At 42.3% G+C, this 21165-nt stretch overlaps 1 protein-coding gene across 1 annotated transcript in view; it reads left to right on the forward strand.

Moving 5' to 3' along the window:
• Positions 1-21165, forward strand: part of LOC134844673 (zinc finger Ran-binding domain-containing protein 2-like) — a 474693-nt gene that overhangs the window by 452644 nt on the left and 884 nt on the right. Inside the window, exons 2-8 of the mRNA XM_063861475.1 lie at positions 17333-17391; positions 17462-17514; positions 17666-17771; positions 17872-17951; positions 19571-19647; positions 20286-20345; positions 20414-20559. Coding sequence (XP_063717545.1) covers positions 17342-17391; positions 17462-17514; positions 17666-17771; positions 17872-17951; positions 19571-19647; positions 20286-20345; positions 20414-20559 — 572 coding nt within the window. The 5' untranslated portion in view covers positions 17333-17341. The remainder of the gene's footprint in view (positions 1-17332; positions 17392-17461; positions 17515-17665; positions 17772-17871; positions 17952-19570; positions 19648-20285; positions 20346-20413; positions 20560-21165) is intronic.

The raw sequence follows: 21165 nt of genomic DNA on the forward strand, positions 1-21165 counted from the left end.
CACCTAATCAACACGTAGATAGCGAGACATGGTTGTCCGATGACGTTTGAATCGGATAACGGAACAGCTTTCGTGGGAGAACTTATGAAAGAGCTCATGCGGCGTTCGCAGGCGGCTCAAGCCCACTCCACGACATACAATCCCCAGACGAATGGCTTAGTGAAAAGGCAAAATAGAACATTAGTGTCGATGGTGAGGGTAGATTGTTCCAGGTACATGACCGATTGGGACAGATATCTTCCACAGGTGATGGGAGCTTACAAAAGCACGCAACACTCCACCACCCTAGTTAGTCCACACATGATGCTAACTGGACACGAAAAGTCTTCGCCCTTGACTTTCTTTTACCCGGATTATGAGGGGAAGAAAACATCACCACAAGTTTAAGTAAGGGATATGATAAGACGTCAACAAGAGTTAAACGACTTGTGTAGACGGGAAACTCAGCAACACAGGCAAGGCAGAGGAAAAGATTCGATAAGAAAGCAGCTGGTGCAAAAGCTTACTCGGTAGAAGACTACGTATGGGTATTTCAGAACGTCATACCAACGAAAGGAACGAAAAAGTCCCTAAAAAATGTAGGGGATTCTTCTTGATTACGGAAGTGCACCAAGAGGGACAATTTTATAGACTGAGTACAGGCAGAGCCGCTTACTACGAGAACATCAAGCCACACAATCCATCGACAGAGGACTGGTGTGTACCTGCAGACATGGAAGAGGAGGATTATCTGATGATGGACCCTGCTTGTGAGGTCAACGAGAAGGGCACGAGGGAAAAGAACGATGGAAATAAGGTCGTAGAGGAAGGAACAAGTCCACCATAGGACATAGATCCCAACGAGATGATCGAAGCAGATGAAGAAACCTTGCCCTACGCCGAGGAGGACTGGCAAGACCCCGAACAAATGGAGGTCCCCAAGAATTTGGAGCCGGGCATTCCATTTACGATACAGACTCGACAGAGTGACAGGACAAGACTCACGAAGAAAAATAATCCTTACGGAGACGACTTCGTAGTGGAAAGGATAGATCTAAAGAAGATAGCGGAAGAAGTAGTGGGAAAATAGAACGTTAGTGTCTATGGTGAGGGTATATTGTTCCAGGTACATGACCGATTGGGACAAATATCTTCCACAGGTGATGGGAGCTTACAACAGAACGCAACACTCCACCACCGGAAATATCCACACTTGATGCTAACTGGACACGAGAAGTTTTTGCCCTTGAATTTCTTTTACCCGGAGTATGAGGGGAAGAAAACATCACCACAAGTCTATGTAAGGGATGTGATTGGACGTCAACAAGAACTAAACGACGTGTGTAGACGGGACACTCAGCAGGCACAGGCAACGCAGAAGAAAAGATTCGATAAAAAGCAACTGGTGCAAACGCTTACTCGGTAGGAGACTACGTATGGGTTTTTCAAAACGTTATACCACCGAAAAGAACGAAAAAGCTCCTAACGAAGTGGAGGGGAGGCTTCATGACTACGGAAGTGCACCAAGAGGGACGTTTTTACAGACTGAGTACCGGCCGAGCCGACTCCGAAAATATTAAGCCACACAACCCATCTACGGAAGACTGGTGTATACCTGCAGACATGTAAGAGGGGGATTATCTGTTGATGGACCCTGCCTGCGAGGTCAACGAGAAGGGCACCAGGGAAAAGAACGATGGAAATGAGGTCGTAGAGGAAGGAACAAATCCACCATTGGACCTAGATCCCAACGAGGTGATCGAAGCAGTTGAAGAAACCTTGCCCTATGCAGAGGAGGACTGGCAAGACCCCGAACAAATGGAGGTCCCCAAGAATTTGGAGCCGGGCATTCCATTTACGATACAGACTCGACAGAGTGACAGGACAAGACTCACGAAGAAATATAATCTGTACGGAGACGACTTCGTAGTGGACAGAATAGATTCAAAGAAGACAGTGGAAGAAGTAGTCGGTCTAGAGGAAATAACTGTGTCACAGGACATTGACATAGTCGATGATCACGACACGGAGTGGGTCGATGACCAGTCCAAGCCCGAGGTAGAATACGACGACGAGCAACAGCAGTCATATGAACAAGGCTTGACGAATCTGCGTGTCTTGGAATGGCCTTAACGAAATGACGTCAGACCCAAAGGAAACCAGTGTCACGATTCAAGATGTAGATCGTGGAAACATGAAATACGTAAAAACCGAAAGGGATGATCCCTCCTGGGCTACCAAGGAAGGAAGATTACTCATTCCGGCTTCCAACCTCGATTTGATATCCGTTATGCAATCGACGGGGACGTCGATGGATAATTTTGTCCGGGGAGTGCGGTACGACTTACCCACACTGAAAATTTAAAAAAAAAAAAATTAAGAATAGCAAGAGAGACAGGTGATCTAGAAGCAGAATCAGACGAGGACCCTACAAAAACGGACATAAGGAGGGTAGTTGAGTCATATTTTAACTTACCAAATGAGTACTCAAGTAGCATAATTTTGACAGATAGCGATTTTATACTCACGAATAGAACATGTGCGATAGCAATCACGGCAGACATGAGTTTTAAGACAGCGTTAGCAGCGGATTTTTGGAGAGAATATAAAAATATAGAACTCGTTTGGAAGCAGAGGCCAGGAATAGGAGGCGTAGCAGCTTTGCCTCCGGCCGCGTCACAGATAACGGGAAAGTACTTATGCTTCTTGGTGACGAGGGTGGCGGAGAAGCGGCACGTGGACCTGGAAAACCTAGACTTGTCCTTGACGAGATTGAGAGACTTCCTTGTGGAAAGGGAAGTGAAGGAGCTCTCGCTTCCGGTGTATGACCCGAACAGAGGACGACTGCATCCACGGGAACTGTATGCACTGATACACATAATCTTCTCTGATACTAACATACAAGTAACTTACATAAGAAATATTATTTAAGTATAGGCTGAGTCTAGGTTGCATGAAAGAAGGCGTCATACTAAAGGTGTGTTGTGTGTGATATATGTGTTATGTTATGTTGTGCTATGTTATTAAGACCCTGGGTAAGAAGGAATTAGTGACCAAGAAAAACCAAATGACGATCTTAGGAATAGATCCAAAGTTTGTACTGCCCATTCTTAGATCTAATTCCAAAAATTGAGCAACGAATTGATTTTAATAAATTTTAGGATCAAAATCTTTTTATCTGACTGTTTTATATAAATTTTAATTTATAATTAGTGTAAAGTTGACAAATGTGATATTCGTCACCTCTTTTCTAGATCTTGATTGATCCTTTGATCAGGCACTTGATTTCAATTCAGCAAACTGATAATAGACTCGAATCCGAAAGAACATGGACAACTTTGATTTGAACGAGAACATGGACCTGGAAGAGGCGTGCGTAGGACCAATGATAGATGCGATCTATCGTCGGCTGATGGATCGGGACTTCGCTCTGGAGGACCCAGAGATAGTCATGATACTGGCCGCCTTAATAAACATCTTGGGGCATGATAACCGTGGGGACCGCCCCACGGAAGTCTTATTGATGGCAGCATACGGAGAAAGAGGAGTAATAGACCGCTCGAACATGAGGGTAATGAGGTGGAGAAATGGGGCTCTCTCAGTAAGTGACTTGGCGAACGAGCTTGGACTGGGAAAATCGAGGACCTACCGACCAGGTGAGATGTCTTTGCCCACCAAGCCTAGGCCTGGATTGAGGAGGATGCATCAGGAAATGAACAGCGAGGCTGCCTCGTCTAGTTCACAACTGAGAGCAGCTGTGCCACCTAAGAGGGCGAGAGTAGAGGAAGGGGTTCAGACGAACGAAACTATGCAAGATCTTAACGGGACGATAGAAGAACTGGAGAAGACCAGAAGGGAATTGGACGAAATGACCAAGACCATGCTCAGTACAGAAGAAGATAGAGACATGTGAAAGAAATTGTTTGAAAAATGTAACAAGAAGCAGGGCGAAGAAAAAGAGCGCTTGAGGCAAGAGTACAAACAGCGATCGGAGCGGCAGGCATTAACGACAGCAGAATTGAGTCAGACTACAGAAACGCGACTCCCGGCTCCAACTGGTCGTGTGACAATCCCCGATCCGAGTGACACCTTAGGTGACCCAGTCGTGTAGCAAACGGTGAGGAAGGTGATAGAGACAGCTGGACGACTGGTTGCCAACAGGAATGCGCCAGGTTTCGGGGTGACTGCACCCTATGGAACAATCGATGACACGGGCAGAGTACGACTCTTCCAAGAGTTGATGACAGGAACGGGAGTTAGTGATACAACGTTACCAACAAAGAGCTCTAAGGTTCCAGAGAGAAAGATACGAGAAATACCGATGAGAAAGGTGTCCCGAGTGATTGACGTGCAGAAGAACAATCAGTTGAAGTATAGCTTCACGGGAGTTCCTGACACTGATTCACGAGCCTGCTTCAATCGATCCATTTGGAGTCCATCAGTAAACCTGCAGCAACTGCTACTTGGGACATCACATCTGATAGTGGGTAATAGCTTAGTCAGAGTGCTCCAGAATTTGAGGACCTCCTGGATCACTACGGTGATAGCCTTTGGAGGTGCAACGATAGCCCAGCTATTTCGGATGGTGGAGCTGGTGAACCCAGGGAGGATCCTTGACATAATGATCCTAATAGGGACGAATAATGTATCAAGAGGTTCAGATGAGGAAGAGGCACGATGGGAGTCAATGATGATGTGCCTATTTAATACTCTCTGGCAGAAATTCAGTTGCGCGGTACTGACCGTCTGCACCGTACCCATGAGCACAAAGACGTTGACAGCAACAGGAACAAGACATAATGAAGGAGTCATCAGGTGGAACAACATCCTGAGAAATCTTGCGAGTCAGAATGCTGGACGGTTGATCCTTATGGACATTGAACATGAGCTGAGAGCTATGGATCAGGCCAGACTAACCACTGACGGATACACTTTGATAGAATTGAAGGACAAGCCTGGTTGAACCGAGTCTTCCAGGAGCGACTGGATGAAATGGAAGTCGAGCTTTTTGACGCGGGAGTGCTAAAGAAGGAAGAAACCGCGAATGAACCGGCAGTTTCAACCTTTGTGCCCCCTAACTTAGAAACACGTTTGAGAACGGTCCCAGCCGTGGCGACCTACAGGCAGCAAAGGTCCAGATGTACAAGATCGTTTGGGTGAAACACCCTTGAGAAAAACCATCCATCCTAGGCGAAGATTAGGACCGATCAATCCGACCGCGGAGACAACCAGCACCTCTAGATCGGAGACAAGATCAGAGACGACGAGCACCAGTCGAAGGGAGCGACGCCCAGACAGGAGCTCCTTGATGTGGTCGAGGCCCATACCTTCTCCCTGGCATACCTAAAAAGATGGTCTGATGAAATTGAACCTTCAGAAGGTGAGGTTTGCAGCAGATACCATGAAGATATTGAATGGAGCGAGATTGACTGTCAACGGACTGTACTCAATAACAGGCGTAGACTGGTTGATAGCTGCTGGCATAAACTTCAGCTCTATAACAGCCTTGAGATTCGCAGATTTAGAGGGACTGCCCTCAATTAATACAATGGGTCCAGTGAATGCGAGACCTTTGCAGGATGTGAAGTTGAATCACGATGAAGTAAATTGAGAAGAAAGACCCGGAAAGTTCTTGACGACTAGGGTGCTAATCGCACAATACGTGAAAAAGTTCAGGCAGATAAAAGCACCCCCAGATCACGTAAAAGAAAGAGCGTACCGGAAACAAGTAAACCAACAGGGTGATGTTCAGAGATACGGTGGATTGAAGGCGATCAAGAAAGATGAGACCATCTTTGCTGCGTATGACAAGGCAGAAAAGAGGAAGGCAAGGATTATAGTAGTCGCGAGTTCAGACTTCGTGTACACCTCCAAGTCTCTGTTTTGGCCTGATGTCATAATGTTGGCAGCGGCTATGCATATCTCCCAGATGGACTGAAGTTCGTGTATGCAATGGTGGCTTAGCTCTCGGAAGGGAAATATGATGTAATCATATCTGCCCCAAACAGCGGAATAGAGATGGAGAATCTGAGGCCACTCGGGGCTGAACTACCTGCGGTGTGGTCTGACTTCTTAAATGCGACGCAGGATTTAAGAACCATTCACTACACATGTTAGTGTTAGACGAAGTGCTGGAGTTGGAACTGTCCAACTTCATTCGACAACTCAAACTGAAGCCGGGAATTGACGATGACCATCGAGTAATCGTAGCGATTTCGAACGATTTGTGGTTCCGAGGGATGGAAGTGAAAGAGGGAAGAGAGAGAAGAGACAGCTCCAAGGAGACCAGAGCTCATTTGGAAGCGATGGTTTTGAAAACGAAACCAGAGGCTAACCAGTGGCTGCACTTGACCAAGCGGATAGCAGCTTTGGGCGCGGATGCTTTCGAGCGAGGTCCAGTGATTATCAGGATGGTCCATGCCTACTTAGTGAAAGAGGTAAACCTGGTCGAAAATGCTGAACAAAAATCAGCCGACTTCGTGAACAGAGTGTGCCAAGTGACCCTGGAAGCTTTCTGGACACAGAATGTGAAAGGAGAAGAAGGCTTTGACCGGACTGACAGCATGTTGGAAGGGCTAGGAGCCGGATGGACCGAGTCCTTCTTGGGGAAAATATACCCTTCATTTTCTCGATACCTGATAAAAGAATTCCTCCAAGTAGTCGTAGAAGTATCAATCGTTGAATTACTAGCCCTATTCGTGACGTTTGGAGCAGAGAACTTTGTGAAAAGACCAGCAATACTGCTCACAAGGGGAGTGCAGAATTTGCGATTAGGTAGACTTCTAACGTTGATCGCGATAACGCATGGAAATTTGGGAGGATTGATGAATTTGACACGCTATCCGGAGCAGATGAGAGAGAACGTGAGGAAGTTCGACGTGAAACAATCTACGGATTCCTGGAACAAAATAAGAGACTTGCGGCATACTCTTATCTAGTACCTCCTGCAGCAGAATCGCTTTGGAACAGGAGAGGATGAAGCGATTGAGAGGGAGGAAGACTTGCGAAATCATGCTGGGGGCATGCCCCTACTAACTGATCTGAGCTTACCTATGAGGACCGATTGCTTAGCATTGATCAGAGGAGCCACGGAGTTCGTGACGGTCATATACGGACCTGCAGTCACGTTTGCGTTCCCTGATATTAAGGTGGAAGCATACAGGAGGTCGGTGCTGCACCTGAACCTCATATCAGCAGTGGACGAAAGCCAACTGAATTGGTGTGAGCAGCGTGTACTGCGAGAGCTCATGAGTGAAGACCTATTGTTGGCAAAGATATCGGAGCCAGAGATGACGGTCATTAACTTTGACGATCACTTCCGTGATCGTATGGGAGAAGTGGACAGAGGACACGTTGAAGTTTTCCCTACACTCTGGAACCTAAGACCCTACGACAACACAAACGGCGAGGTCACGCAGTGCAAAATCCTAGGTTGAGAGCTTTTGGGACTAATGAAAGGAGGATGGCGAAATTCTCGGAAACGATGGACCCGTGTTTTGTGGGCAGAAATGCCGCAGTGCTGCAGTATACGCAGTTTGCTTACACGGATGAAGCAATGAGAAGACGAATGAGCAATGCAGTGACTCCGAAGCCTGGGAGGTTTGACGAGGAGTGAGCGAAACTGGATCTGGCGCCTTTGATGATGAGAGGCCAGGCTGAATTACCAGAAGCCTCCCTAATCGTAACGAGCGTAAGACCAGGGTTAACGGTAGGAGGAACCCTACAGACTAGAACCAAGCTAGCACCCTTCGAACATGAAGAAGTCAAAGGAGTTCATGGAGAAGAGGAAGATCAGTCAGCTGGCAAGCTAACTGTACCGAAATTTCCTGATGGGACCAGGAGTGAAGAGCAAGGGCCCCCAAAGTCAGGAAAGAACCTAGAATGAGACGATGGGCAGGGAGGAAGCCGTCGATCGGAAGAACCTATGCAACAGGATCACGATCAAGCTGGGAAAGAAGATGATAAGGCTTTGACAGGAGGAGTATCCAGCCTAGACTTTGAAAATTTCCTCGGTGATTTTGAAAACGGCATGGATGCATTGGAAGCGACGAGTAAGCCAGCAGACGAGGGTACTTCCACGATAGAACCCCAGTCAGCCTTTATGGGAACGAACCGGAAACTGCCGGAGAGCGGATCTCCGAGCAATTCTAAAGATACCGAACAAAAACTCTTGATGGAATCACCAAGGAGAAGAAGAATAGAAGGCGCTGCCAGAGTACTTTTCCTGGGAACGTTGCCCGAAGAAGAGTGGGAGATGCATCATAAAGACCATAAAAATAGGACGGGATGCAGAATGGATAGAGTGGCCTTCACGGAAGTTGTTTGAACAGTAGTTCAGAGCTACGAAACCCAGTCTATTTTGAAACTAGGTCTCAAACGACCACTAATGCGGGAAGTCCTTGACAAACTCGACGAGTGTGAGGGGAGATTGAGCAAATTGTTGATCAACTCGACCACTGACAAAAGTGAGGCGAACTCTTCTATCAAAAAGACGCCGCAAGAAGACAAAGGAGAGGTGGTATACCTGTCAAGAACCCGGAAGGGAACGATGTGATCATAATTGGTGATTGACAAGACTAAATAAATGAAGATGAAACTGAGCAGCAAGGTGATATTGAGGAAGGCGGGAAAGACAAAGGTGAATTCCGAAATCTCGATGAAAGCTGTCAACTCAGCGAAAAGAAAACGCGTCGAGGAAGCTATGGACTTGGGGCAGGGTGATGATCGATTACCTGGCACAGACAGGATATTGACTGATGTAGCGATAATGCCACCCATTCTCACGGCAGGAATAAAGTCAACCGGTTACAAAACCAAGAGGAGTGACCGCACTCTGACTGGAGCGACGTTAGAAATGGAGATACTCAGCCAATATGGAGAGAGTACTTATGAATCACGGAAAGGGAAGCGTCGTAGGACAGCTGTTCTCAGTGGAATATAACCGACTGACATTGTCGGAAATAGTATCGATTGATGAACACGCGGGTGGATACATGGAGATGTTAGAGTACAGCAATTCGGCCAGAGGACACTTGATGGCTCTGGAAGACAAAAGTGCTCTGTAAGGTTATTTGGAGATGATGATGCAAGGCACCACCCTGAAGCAGAAGGCGTACGGGACTCTGGTGTCGTCTGAAATGCACGTGGAAACGATCGAGCTGTTGGTGAGCCTTCCATGGAGAGCGGTAGTGCTACGATACTTCGAAGAAAAAATGAGAACCATGCCGAAGATACACGCACTGATAGCAATATCCTATATGAGAACAGAGTTACAACTTAGGTTCGCTTGGTGCATGACTCGCAGGGAATATGACTCGGAAGAAAGAAAAAGATCGAAAGAGGAGAAGGTGTTCTTAATGACGAGTGTGAGAGATCTGATGACCCAAGAAGGAGCAGCAGTAGCGTGCGCGAAGCGGAGAGACGCTCTCTGTTTCGTTCGATTTATGATAAAACAAATTTCAGTGCCAGCATTGAGCACTTGGGTCAAGATGCTAAAGAAGGCGAGGAGCGAACGAATGCCTTACTCTTGCTAGCTCTTTTGGACATATATCAGAGAAAACCAATGCGAGTAAACATGAAGGAACCCGTGGAGCTAGAACCGATGAAGAAAATCGACGAAATAAGGAGGTTCTCGAACAAGGAGCTGAGGCTCTCGAAAGAATTTATGGGAGCACTGCCGAAATCCAGTGAATACTGTGGAAGAATCAGGAAGAAATCATACAGTTACGTATCCGGAGTCATAGGGATGGCGTACAACCCTTTCCTGAATGAAGTCATACGCGGTTGCTTCTTTGATTACGAGCAAGCAGTGTTGCTAAGATTCTGGACGTCAAGGATTGCAACGATAAGAAGCGCTGCTAAGCAGCAGACCAGGCTGGGACTAGTCTTGGAGGAAAAGGTGACTGCACCTTGAGTGCCAAAATCTGACAATCGAGTGGAGTTTGGATTGGAATTCTCAGACGAATTGCTGAGAACGAGTTTGATGGTAGTATGGGAACTGATGAAACCATCATGGTGTCCGAGACCAACGCTGATTCGATATTACGAGCAACACAAGATGTGCAGAGGGAACTGAATTCAGACTGTAACTTGCGTGACCTGAACATCATCTATAATTTGATGACAACAGCCTCTTAGAGAAACGGAGAAGACAAGGTAGAGTTGCCTGGCTGGGAACCAGAGGACTGGGTCAAACCTGGTAGCTGTCTAGCAGAAGTCTGTTGACTGGAAGGTCACATCTATGGAGGTCTGCATTGCGTAAAGACCCCGGAGAAGCAACACAAGCAATTGATGATATTGTTTGGAAACAATGTGATGAAGGCGAAAACAGAAACGGAACTGATTGCAGATTGGAGGAACCGAGCTGAATCTAGTGACTGCACTAGGATTCTACAGCATGTTTGGTTCTTTAGAGTCACTATTGAATCTAGAACAAAGGCATGAGATGGTCACGGCCATCAGTGTAGAAGTGTTTCCAGGAGTTTTGCAGACTGAGCAAAAAGACATAGGAAAGTGGAAATGAACATCGCGGAAACGCGGAAATGAACATCCGGCACAGTGAAATTTATCGCAGACCGTCGTGAGCGCAATATTTGGTGGGATCGACATTAGCTCCAATGTGTAAGAGTAGATAACCATTGCATTTCGTAGCGGTGGATGTGAAGAGTACGAGAACGATCGTGGATCAAGCCTTCTCAGTGCCAAAATGTGTAAGACTAGCGAGAATGTCAGAAAAATCTTACGAGTTATTGTGCAAAATGTTCTCAGCAGTTCCGGAGAAAACTAAGGAGGATTTAGAATCGATACTGGGAAAGAAGTTCATGGGATACGCCAGTGGGAACTTCAGTGACTTTGAATGACAAAAGCAGAAAAGATCAACAGTCACGGATTACAATGCAGTAGATGAGAACGAAGAAGTCCACCGAGTGATGATGGAAGTGGAACCACAACTGGAAGCTTCGGGAAAACGTAATTGGAGGAGCATCATGTCAACACATGATGAGTTTCCCTGACATTGCTTACTTCAAACATGGTGGTACCCCGAGCGTAGTAATCTGGTGTTGATCTCGGACTGTGGAGAGCGTACATAACGAAATACATAATAAATACATAATGAATACATAACGATAGTGATTGTGGGTGTTATGATGGCAATACGATGGCTAGAAGCTCATGTAAAGGAGAACAATAGACAGGAGACGCCGACGAGAGAACAATTACAGGAATTGGATTGTCTAACTGATCTCAATCCAATGATGCCATGGTTTAGAGCCAACATGAGTGCATGGTTGTACGAGTATGCTAAGAAACATATGTCGAAACTGGAGCTTTTAAGCGACCTTTTGTAATTCATCGGAATGCAGTGACCACCGCCGTGAAGAGAACTTCTAGATCAGGTGAATGTGACAGAAGTGAAAGAGAAGAGATGTTGAAGGAAGACTTGGAGAGAAACGTGACGTTGTGCCTCCAAAACAGCTTCTGCCGAAACAGGGAGTCTAACGTTGATCCTCTACCTTGTTGTAAGCAAAGAGTAGAAGAGCAGAAGTGTTGGAGGACTGCTTCCAACAGTGTCAGAGTAGCTACCGACGTGTTGCCAGACACAGAGACTGAAAGTGCAGAGTCAATGTAGCAGGAGGAGGAGATCAAACATTGACAAATGGCCGAAAAACAAGATGCAAAAAGAAAGAAAATTAGAAGAATTTAGAAGTTTTAGAACTTCTAAACGACGAACAAAGAAAGAAACAAAGAAGCGACGAAAGAGAGGATGTTAAAACTCAGAATTAATTTGTATGTGACGAAAAACTCAAATGAGAAACAAAGCAACTAAGTTTGCAATTGAAACTGAAAAGAGAACATTTTTGAAGATTAAAGAGTTTGTTGCATTTATAAATTTGCAGTTTGAGTTTGGTTAGTGGCTCTAGAGTGATTTACTATTTATTTAGAAAGGCTTGAGTGGAGAATATATTAAAATTTTCCAGCCTGCATGATTGTTTTTAATCAATTAGGACAACTGATCGTTTTGTGGTGACATGAGAGGCTTGGGTACTCTCTTGAAGTGGGGAGATTATTTCATTGTTCCTTCTAACCACAGAGTTCCTTAGTTTTAATATTCAGGACCAGTAATAATTGAATTTCCGAAGGGAAGAAGCATAGTAGGGTAATTTAGTTTGTGGGTTGGCAGGACTGTCCTGCGTAACTGTTTAAACCTAGGAGAAAAAGTTTTAAATCGAGACATAGACATTGGAAGTCTGAAAAGATGTTTTATCCTAATTCATATCCTTGGAAGTGCAGATTAGTGAAAGAATTTGGAAGGCTATAGTAGTGTAGTACGATGCCATTTATATTCTGCAGTGAGTCGATATGATGTGGATAAAAGTGATTTCGTGCATTTTTAAAATTCTGTTCGATGGCACTGTACCATTTTGATGAAGACTGCGAGACTCAATGAGGACATTGACCGGACTGTCCGGGAGTATGTGACATTCGACCAGAATGGACGAAAATTCAGTTTCGAATTCGTGGCCGCTGACCTGGAGAATTAACAATTTTAGCAGATTAGCGACGTTATTTGTGCGCTCAGACGAATCGTGAAGGTCAGAATATTCTGAGAAATGATTGAAACGGCCATTTTGGCGAAAAACGAGAAAAAACAACAACAATAGTTGTAGTGAAAACAACTAAAGAAAATAACGACAGATAGAATTGGAAATGGTCAGAAACTGCTCCGAGTTGTAACAATTGTGTCGCTACAATCGTTACCGAGCAATTCACACGAACGGGGAAGGGTCGTGGTACGACGTGTCCAGCCTTCCTTAAAGAAATAAGGACGCTATTTCCCCGGATTCCAGACTCAAACTGTTTTATATAAACTTTTAGCTTCCTGATTATGTCCTGAATTGAATTTAGTTAACATCCAGATTCGTTTTCAGATAATGGGAAGCTAGGAGTTGAGGGAAAGGGTTGATCCATCTTCGATGGAGGTGATGATTTTTATCTACTGAGCAAAAACAATCGTAATATAAGCAAAAGTAGTAGCCCTGTTTTTAGGAGTGACCTCGTGGTCTGGGGATACTGAGACCCAGCCATGAGCTCACTATTCTTGCATATAATTAAGTTAATTCGAGTGTTTTGACCGAAGCCAGAAGCAGTAACGTTTTTGTCGACCCGATGTTAGAAAGACCATCAAAAAGAACTGGCTTTGGGAGAGACGGTGAAAAGCATGTAGAGCTGTGTTTAGACGCTAGCCAGTCGTTTTAGAACCTAGCTTCATTTTCCGTCGATATGTACTTCCGGGCGAATGTTTCATAGATCCATCTGAATTGGAAAAGAGTCCAATCATGCATCAGTTAATGTAACATTCGCCCGGAAGATACATATCGACGGAAAATTAAACAACAAAATGAATTCAGATGTTAATTAAATTCAACTCAGGACATGACAGGGAAGCCAAAAGTTTATATAAGTTAATAAAAGTTCCAGTCCCGAGACCCCTCCGGATTCCTAAGTCAGGGGAAATAAGGCTCTTATCTTCCTACCGGAAGGCTGGTTTTCCACCCTTCACCGTTGTTAGCAACGGCATTGCAACTATTGTAGCGACACACGACACATAGTTGCAACTCGGAACGGTCTCTGCTACTTCTGCAATTCGTCGTTGTTTTTCAAGCTCAATTCTCGTTGTTCACGCTATCGCAACTAATGTTGTTGTGTTTTTTTTCGGTTTTCTGCCAAAATGGCCGTTTCTGACGTTTCTCAGAAATATGAATTGGAACCTAGCAAACCCATTCCCTTACAAACTAAACATCGACTGTCCCTGGCGCCTTGGGTAACCCCCTCAACCTCTAATCTTATTAAAATCCGAGCTACATTAACTAATAATTATACTAAACGTCGCGAACTTATTAACGAAAAAATTGACAAAAAAGACCTCAGGATCCGCGATGGGAAACTGTTAATACGACAAGACAATAAATGGGTTGTCTATGAGGACCCAAAGGAGGCTAATGATTGACTAAACCACTACGCAACTGTTCTTTTATTCAATGTACGAAGCATCCTAGATTACAACAGAAGAGCTGACCTCTCAAATAGTCTACAAGTTAATGATAACTATGATATAGTGTGCCTTACGGAAACCTGGCTCTCCGAAAATTTAGACAATGCAGCGCTCTTTCTGCCGAAGTTTGATACACATAGAAGTGACCGTCCCAGTAAAAACGGTAATACTAAACATGGAGGAGTCCTCATTGGAGTGAAAAAGAATATACCCCACACGAGAATCATGTTCGACTCACCAGACTGTGTAATCACTATACTTCACTTCAAAATTCCCTTGTTACTCTGCTGCATATATAGCGCACCGCCAAACAGTTCCTACTGCTGGTCAGCAAATAAACTAATAATACTACTAAACCATATCAGATATGTGCAACAAGAAAACTCAGTTCGAAATGTGATATTATTAGGAGACATTAATTTTGCACAACTGACTGGTCTACACTGACATCCAGAGCTGAAAATGAACAGGTGGTATTGGACGCTCTCTGCAGCTTTAACTATGAACAAGCGATTAAAATCGACCATAAAAAATACTTACTGGACGTGATCTTATGCAATAATGGGGATATCCTTTCTGATGTTTGCATTGATAACTTTCTGAAAAGCCACTTCGCCAGCGATCACTTGCCTTACAAAGCAAGGATTCAATTTCAGTCTAACGAATCGTTCCGTCGCGACAGACCACATGAAATTGAACTCGACTTTGCAAAGTTCGCTTATACCAAAGCCGACTGGAGAGCCATAAACGATCAAATAGCTGAGGAGCCTTTCATACCATACTGCTACAGCAATACCGATGTTATGACTAGACTGTGGTACCAGTGGATTTATAGTATTCTAATAAAGCACATTCCCTTACAAACTAAACATCGACTGTCCCTGGCGCCTTGGGTAACCCCCTCAACCTCTAATCTTATTAAAATCCGAGCTACATTAACTAATAATTATACTAAAAAGCCGAGCGAAGCTAACCTCAGGAAATTGGAAAAATCGCAAACAAACCTGGCCTATGCTCTTCTGATGGACCAGCAAAACCATGAGAGAGAACTTTTCAAAGAAGGGCGTTTTGATAAACTTCAAAAATATCTGCGTAACGTTCGGCGTTCTACTACTGTGCCTAGTGAAATGTATCTCGATGGTGAAAAAGCTCGCTCCGACCAAGATAAAGCTGAACTTTTCAACCGGTATTTCCATTCCGTCTACAGCAACATTCCATATGATTCAAACCTAGACAGTGATAAAACGACCCTCCTAAATCATTTTCATTTTAATATCATCGAAATAGAAGACATTTTAAAAAATCTTAACATAAACAAGTCAAAAGGACCTGATAGAATGGGAAACCTGCTCTTTAAACAGCTCTGGAGCTCTATCTCAAAATCATTAATGTTACTTTTCAATACGATTGCGAACAAGCAGCAATTCCCATCTACTTGGAAAGTAAGTGAAATAGTGCCTATCCACAAGGAAAATAACAAACAGGTAGTCTCCAATTACAGGCCAATCAGTCTTCTGAATGCTACATCGAAGGTATTAGAAAAACTGATGTTTGATAAAATGTACTCGAAGGTGCAAAAACTGCTGCATAACTCACAACACGGTTTCAGAACGAAACGCTCAACCATTACTAACATCATACTCTATCTCCACGAAATCTATCTAATGTATGACAACAAGAATGTAAATAACCTTTCATCCCTGTATCTCGATTTTGAAAAGGCGTTTGATAAAGTCAACCACCTGAAACTAATTGAAAAGCTTTCTCATACTGGCTTCAGTGGCGCGTGCCTTGGTCTACTGAAAAACTATCTCAGTGATAGATACCAGCAGGTGCGAATCGGGCATTGCATCTCAAAATTACTGCCAATAACAAGTGGGGTTCCGCAGGGATCAATACTTGGCCCACTCATGTTTATTTTGTACATCAATGACCTGCCAACGGTGGCCATGTCCAACTGCTTCGGCTATGCTGACGACTATAAAATTGTCTCAGACAACGCAATAACCCTGAATATCGACTCGAATAAAATTTGGAACTGGTGCTCCAAGAATTTTATGAGTTTGAACCTAAGTAAATGCAAAACCCTTCAGTTTAAAGGCAGTATGTCTGTTTGCATGAAAAAACAGAATATACCAGGAACGAATCTTATGAAAGATCTCGGACTTATAGTCACAAACAACCTATCTTGGACGGAACACGCTAAAACTAGATCCGCTAAATCGCTAAAAGCTTTCTTCTCTTTAAAAAGAAACCTAGCCAATAGCTCGACCATAAGCACTAAGAAGAATGCATACAGAGGATATGTAGTGCCAATAATCAGCTATGCATCGTCTCTTTGGAAACCATCTAAGTCTGAACTGGCGCTCATTGAGAAGGTTCAACATCGAGCAAGTATCTGGATTTTAGGCACAAGCAACCTTTCATATAAATCGCGTCTTCAAAGACTTCACTTACTACCACTGTCCTTATATCATGAAATGCATGTAGTTTTACTTTTTGCTAGGATTATCAACTCGAAAACTGACATTGATTGGGAGAAGTATGTACAGATTATTGATACAGGCATAACAAGATCACACGCAATACCCTTTTATACCAGCAAATGCTTCCGACTGAAAAAATGCGAATCTGATTTTTGGCAACGAGCATGTTCACTTTCAAATATATTTAATAGACATCTCAACCAAGATGTCATCAAATCAACGCAATGCAAAGAGTTGTCAACTATCTACTGGCGCTACTTCACTGCGAAATTCAACGAAAACCTCCCCTGCACCTGGAGATTATGCTGCGACTGCACAAACTGCATCAATACTGCAAAACTGACTTTCTATGAGACTCAATAAACTGAAAGTGACAGGGAAGCAATTCCCCTGGAACTTATCCTAAATCCTTCATTAATATTATTATTATTATGACGTCATACTTCGAATTTTTAAAATTTCAAAATACCAGAATATCTTGACCTCCACCGTTTGACTAATTGTCCCAATAACGTCGTTAATTGCTTAAAACCGTCAATTCGGAAGGTTCGCTGTTAAAAACTCGAATATGCTGAATCTGCATTTTGGTCCATTCTGGTCGAATGTCACAATTATGTTGGGCTGCTAAAAGACTGATTATTCTCTTTTTATGCTAGTAGATTGTTCTGCTAAACGATCGGTCTCCCCTTAAATAACATGAATTGAGAAATAGCACCATATAAAGAAATCGAACGACATGAGGAAGACTTTTCCTGAACGAAAGAAACAGTTTATTTTATTATTTTATATATATTTTTTGACATTCTGACTTTTAAGAACTGAAATGCCGCAGCCGAGTTCTAGAGATGGCGACTGGACTTGCTACGAAGATGAGTTAGCTTCTGAAATTAACATTGTTATAATGCCATAGCTGGTCAGCCTTTATTCATGTCGGTTTGTTTAGTTGCAATGCTTCGAATTTTGCTAGAAGAACAGAATGTTTCAAATGCGGAAAAGGTGAGTTTTCAGCGCCAGATTCTCACTTAGGACTTAATTGAAATAATTAGGTGCTTCAGGGGTTTGATCGCTTTCGAGTCTTTTGAACGTCTTTTGATTTGAACGTCAATTTTTCTAAAAACGCTTAAAATTATTTTTGATTTTAATTCAGCGAGAGATTTCAAGGCATGGAAGAAAGAGAAAGCTAAAGAAATTGGCGGAAGCGAAGCTAAGAAAAGCGGAGGGCTGTTTTCAGCCGATGACTGGAGATGTAACAAGTCAGAGTGGTTCAGTTAAATCCTTCTATCGACCCCCTAGATTCATGTGATCACAGAAGGATATTAAAATAATAATAATTTTTAACTTACTTGCTTCTAGATGCGGAAATATAAACTGGGCTAGAAGAAATACCTGTAATGTTTGCAATGCCCCGAAAGTTGAAGAAGACGAGCGAACAGGTTAAAAATACTTTAAATATTTAAGTATAGGCCTGATTCATATCCATATTTTCCTAATTGAATTACTAAGCTGCACAAAAATTACCTAGCAAAGTTTGTTTAATTTTTGGTTTTGACCGTTTTTGATGTAGAATTTCTTTGGAAACAAGACGAATGAGAAAAAAAAAATCGAATTAGGACAGCTTCGCTAAATTGGTTTTTGAAGTGGTCCTATTGTTAATAAGTCTGAATTAACGAAGTGAAGAAACTTATTCAGAGCTTGTTGTTCCAACCATTTGAAATTGTATTCGGGCGGGCGTGTTTTAGTTTTTTTGTTTTCGATGCAAAATCAGGTTTCACAAATAGTCATCGGAATGGGTCGAGTGATATATCATATTAAAGCCCTTTCTTTCTTTATTCGAACCACATAAAAAAAATTTCAGTGTCGAGAAAAAACAGATTGAAATTTTTGGTTTAATTTCAAGCTAATAAGGTAAGTTTAAGCTGGCGTACAAAATTTTTTTATGCTTAATTAAGCCGTGAAAACTTAGTTTTATACTCGAGTAAAGTTAGCTTTTGGATTCTTTTAGCGCCAATTTGGGAATCAGAAACTCTGCAAAAAATGAAAAAAATTCTGAATTTTCGTAAATTGTTTGTGTGATTCTACAAAAACTGTTTTCAAATTAGCCTATGCGAGAGGAACCTATTTTTTGTTTTGATATCTTTTCTTTTTGAAATTTTTTTGAAAACGTTTAAATTCGAAGTTGTATTTTGCATTGCACAGCTGACTATGTTTTGTTGAGCGACTTCAGAGAAGTAACTATACATGTAAAATCTCTAATATTTTTAGATGTGCATTCTTACATGTTATTGCTTTTATGAATGCACTTAGTTATACAGTGAACTTTTTGAATTCATTTCAAATTCATCTGCTCAAAGTTAGGTAAATTGCGCTCTCCAATTTTGAAAGTGGAAATGCCGCGGAAAGACGTGAACGACTATCGAAAGACGTGAACGGAAATGCCGCGGAAAGACGTGTTTCGAAAACGGTTTTTAATTTCTAAATTTCTCAGCGGAATAAAAACTTAACCTTCAGTTCAGTTTTCTCAATTTGAGTTAATTTTATTCATAAATTCGATCATTAGTTACACCTGAAGTGATATGTTTTACTTTGATATTCAAAAGTTGAAGTTTTTTTTTCAAAATAAGTCAGTTTTGTTTTCTGTTTCCTTGCGTTCATTGACTCTTTTCCTACTGTCTCTTGGCGATCTTCTTTGGGAGCGGGGAAAGCGTAGTTTCATTTTTTTCAAAATTTTTTTTTCGAATTGCTAGTTTGCCATGCTATGTTTGTGAGGTATGGCAAGTGGTGCAGAGCCTTGCCTCTGTGTCGATTATTTTGGGCCGGCAATTTTCTTGATTTTTGTCCATTTTTGGGACCATTTATTGCATTGCTTATGTGACCTTCATCGCCTCTCATAAATTTTGAGAAATTTGTTTAGGACATGCAGTTTTTTCTGTTTCTTGAGTTCTTTAACACGTTTCCATAATTTTCTGTCTGGGTACAGTACACATGGTGATTTTACGTTAAGAAAAAATTTAGTTGTGCTACGATGGAAAAAATTACAATCAGTCGTTTTCAGGATTCGGAGGCGGATTCAATGATCGACAAGACGTGGAATATATTGATCGAGATTCATCTGGAGATGAAATTGACGATGTTAGCTTGCTATTTTTTTTTGAAAACCTGAAGAAAAAGGTCTGTCATTCAGTCAGGGTGACCACTTGGTCACTATTTTAGTGACTTAGTGACCAGTCACTATTGGTCACTAATTGGTCGCTTTTTTTTCAATGGTCACTAAAAGTCACTATTTACAACGGTTTTTGGTGACGGACCCTAAAATTTGTTTTATTTAGTCCTCCTTTGTTTTATTTTGAGATATCCATTTCCCATTTGTGGTTGCAGACCCTAAAAATTTTCTAAAGGCGATTTTGGTGCCAATATATACTAATATCGAGGGGGGAGCGCGCGCCGAAAAAATGCAATTTTTTTCAAAATTTTTCAAAAAGTGCCTAAAAACGACTTTTTCAGCCCGTTTATTCAAAATTATGCCTGCGGAATTTTTAGTGCTTTAGCTTTGGCAGAGCTTGAAAAATTAATTTGGTCGACCTAAAAAAACAAAGGTCGACAAAAAATTCGAAAATTGTCATAGTCACTATTTTTCTCTCAAAAAAGTGATCACCCTGCATTCAGTGCTTGGTTCAAAATCAAGCAACTAAAGCGTTATTTCAGACCATTGAATCTTTTCGATGATTGCTATCAGATGTACTGATGGCTGTGTGTTGTATGAATTTTAGTTTGGAAGAAAAAAGAAGAAATTCAGATCGGTGAACGAGCAATCGGAAGACGACGGCAAAGTAAGAGCATGTCCAACTGTTCGATGTCCATTAAACACTGTCAAATGTTGATAACTGTGCGAATTCAGGCTGTTAAAAAGGAAAACACGATCCAAGAAGGCGAAGAGGATGATGAAGACGAAGATGAAGGAGATGCCTCCAAGTATAATTTAGACAGCGACAGTGAAGCAAACGAGGATCCCGAAAAGAAAAATGATACTGTAGACACAAAAAAGTAAATGCATGATTTCTTAGATTTGATGAAGCTTGCAATTAGTAATCCTTTTTTTCGAAGAACAAGTCTCAAAGTTTGTTCACGCTCAATTTTAATTTTTCGCGGCTTGACTTTGATTCCTTTTTAAGTTCTTTTCATTTCATTACTGAAAAGGAAGGCAAACTCCACTATCGATTTCTAATTTCGAAAAACGAATTTCATTATCGGATTTCCCAGCGAAATGAAAGTTATACCTGTTGATGCAGCTTTCTCACATAGGGTTATTGTTATCAAAAAACACCAAGCATAAATTGTTCATGAAATTCAAAGCTTCAAGGGGCTTAAATTTTTTCTTTACAATTCGAAAATTCAACTTAAAAAAAATTCAGTTTTTTTTGTGTTTCATTGCGTTCATTACTCTTTTTTTAACTGTCAGTTGGCTATGTTTAATTCCTATATTTTGTAAATTTTGTACTCCTGACCCTTGACGGTCTTTTTGGTCTTTTTTGCTTAAAAGCTTTCTTCGGCCGTAGTGATTTCGGCCTATGTTGTATAGTTTCGGGGCCCATGTTGTATAGATTTTGTGTCTTCAGACTTTTTTTTTAAAAAAAAGTTTCAATTTTGTTT

Source organism: Symsagittifera roscoffensis, chromosome 4 (genome assembly GCF_963678635.1).
Source record: "Symsagittifera roscoffensis chromosome 4, txSymRosc1.1, whole genome shotgun sequence".
In the NCBI taxonomy this organism is placed as follows: domain Eukaryota; kingdom Metazoa; phylum Xenacoelomorpha; order Acoela; family Convolutidae; genus Symsagittifera; species Symsagittifera roscoffensis.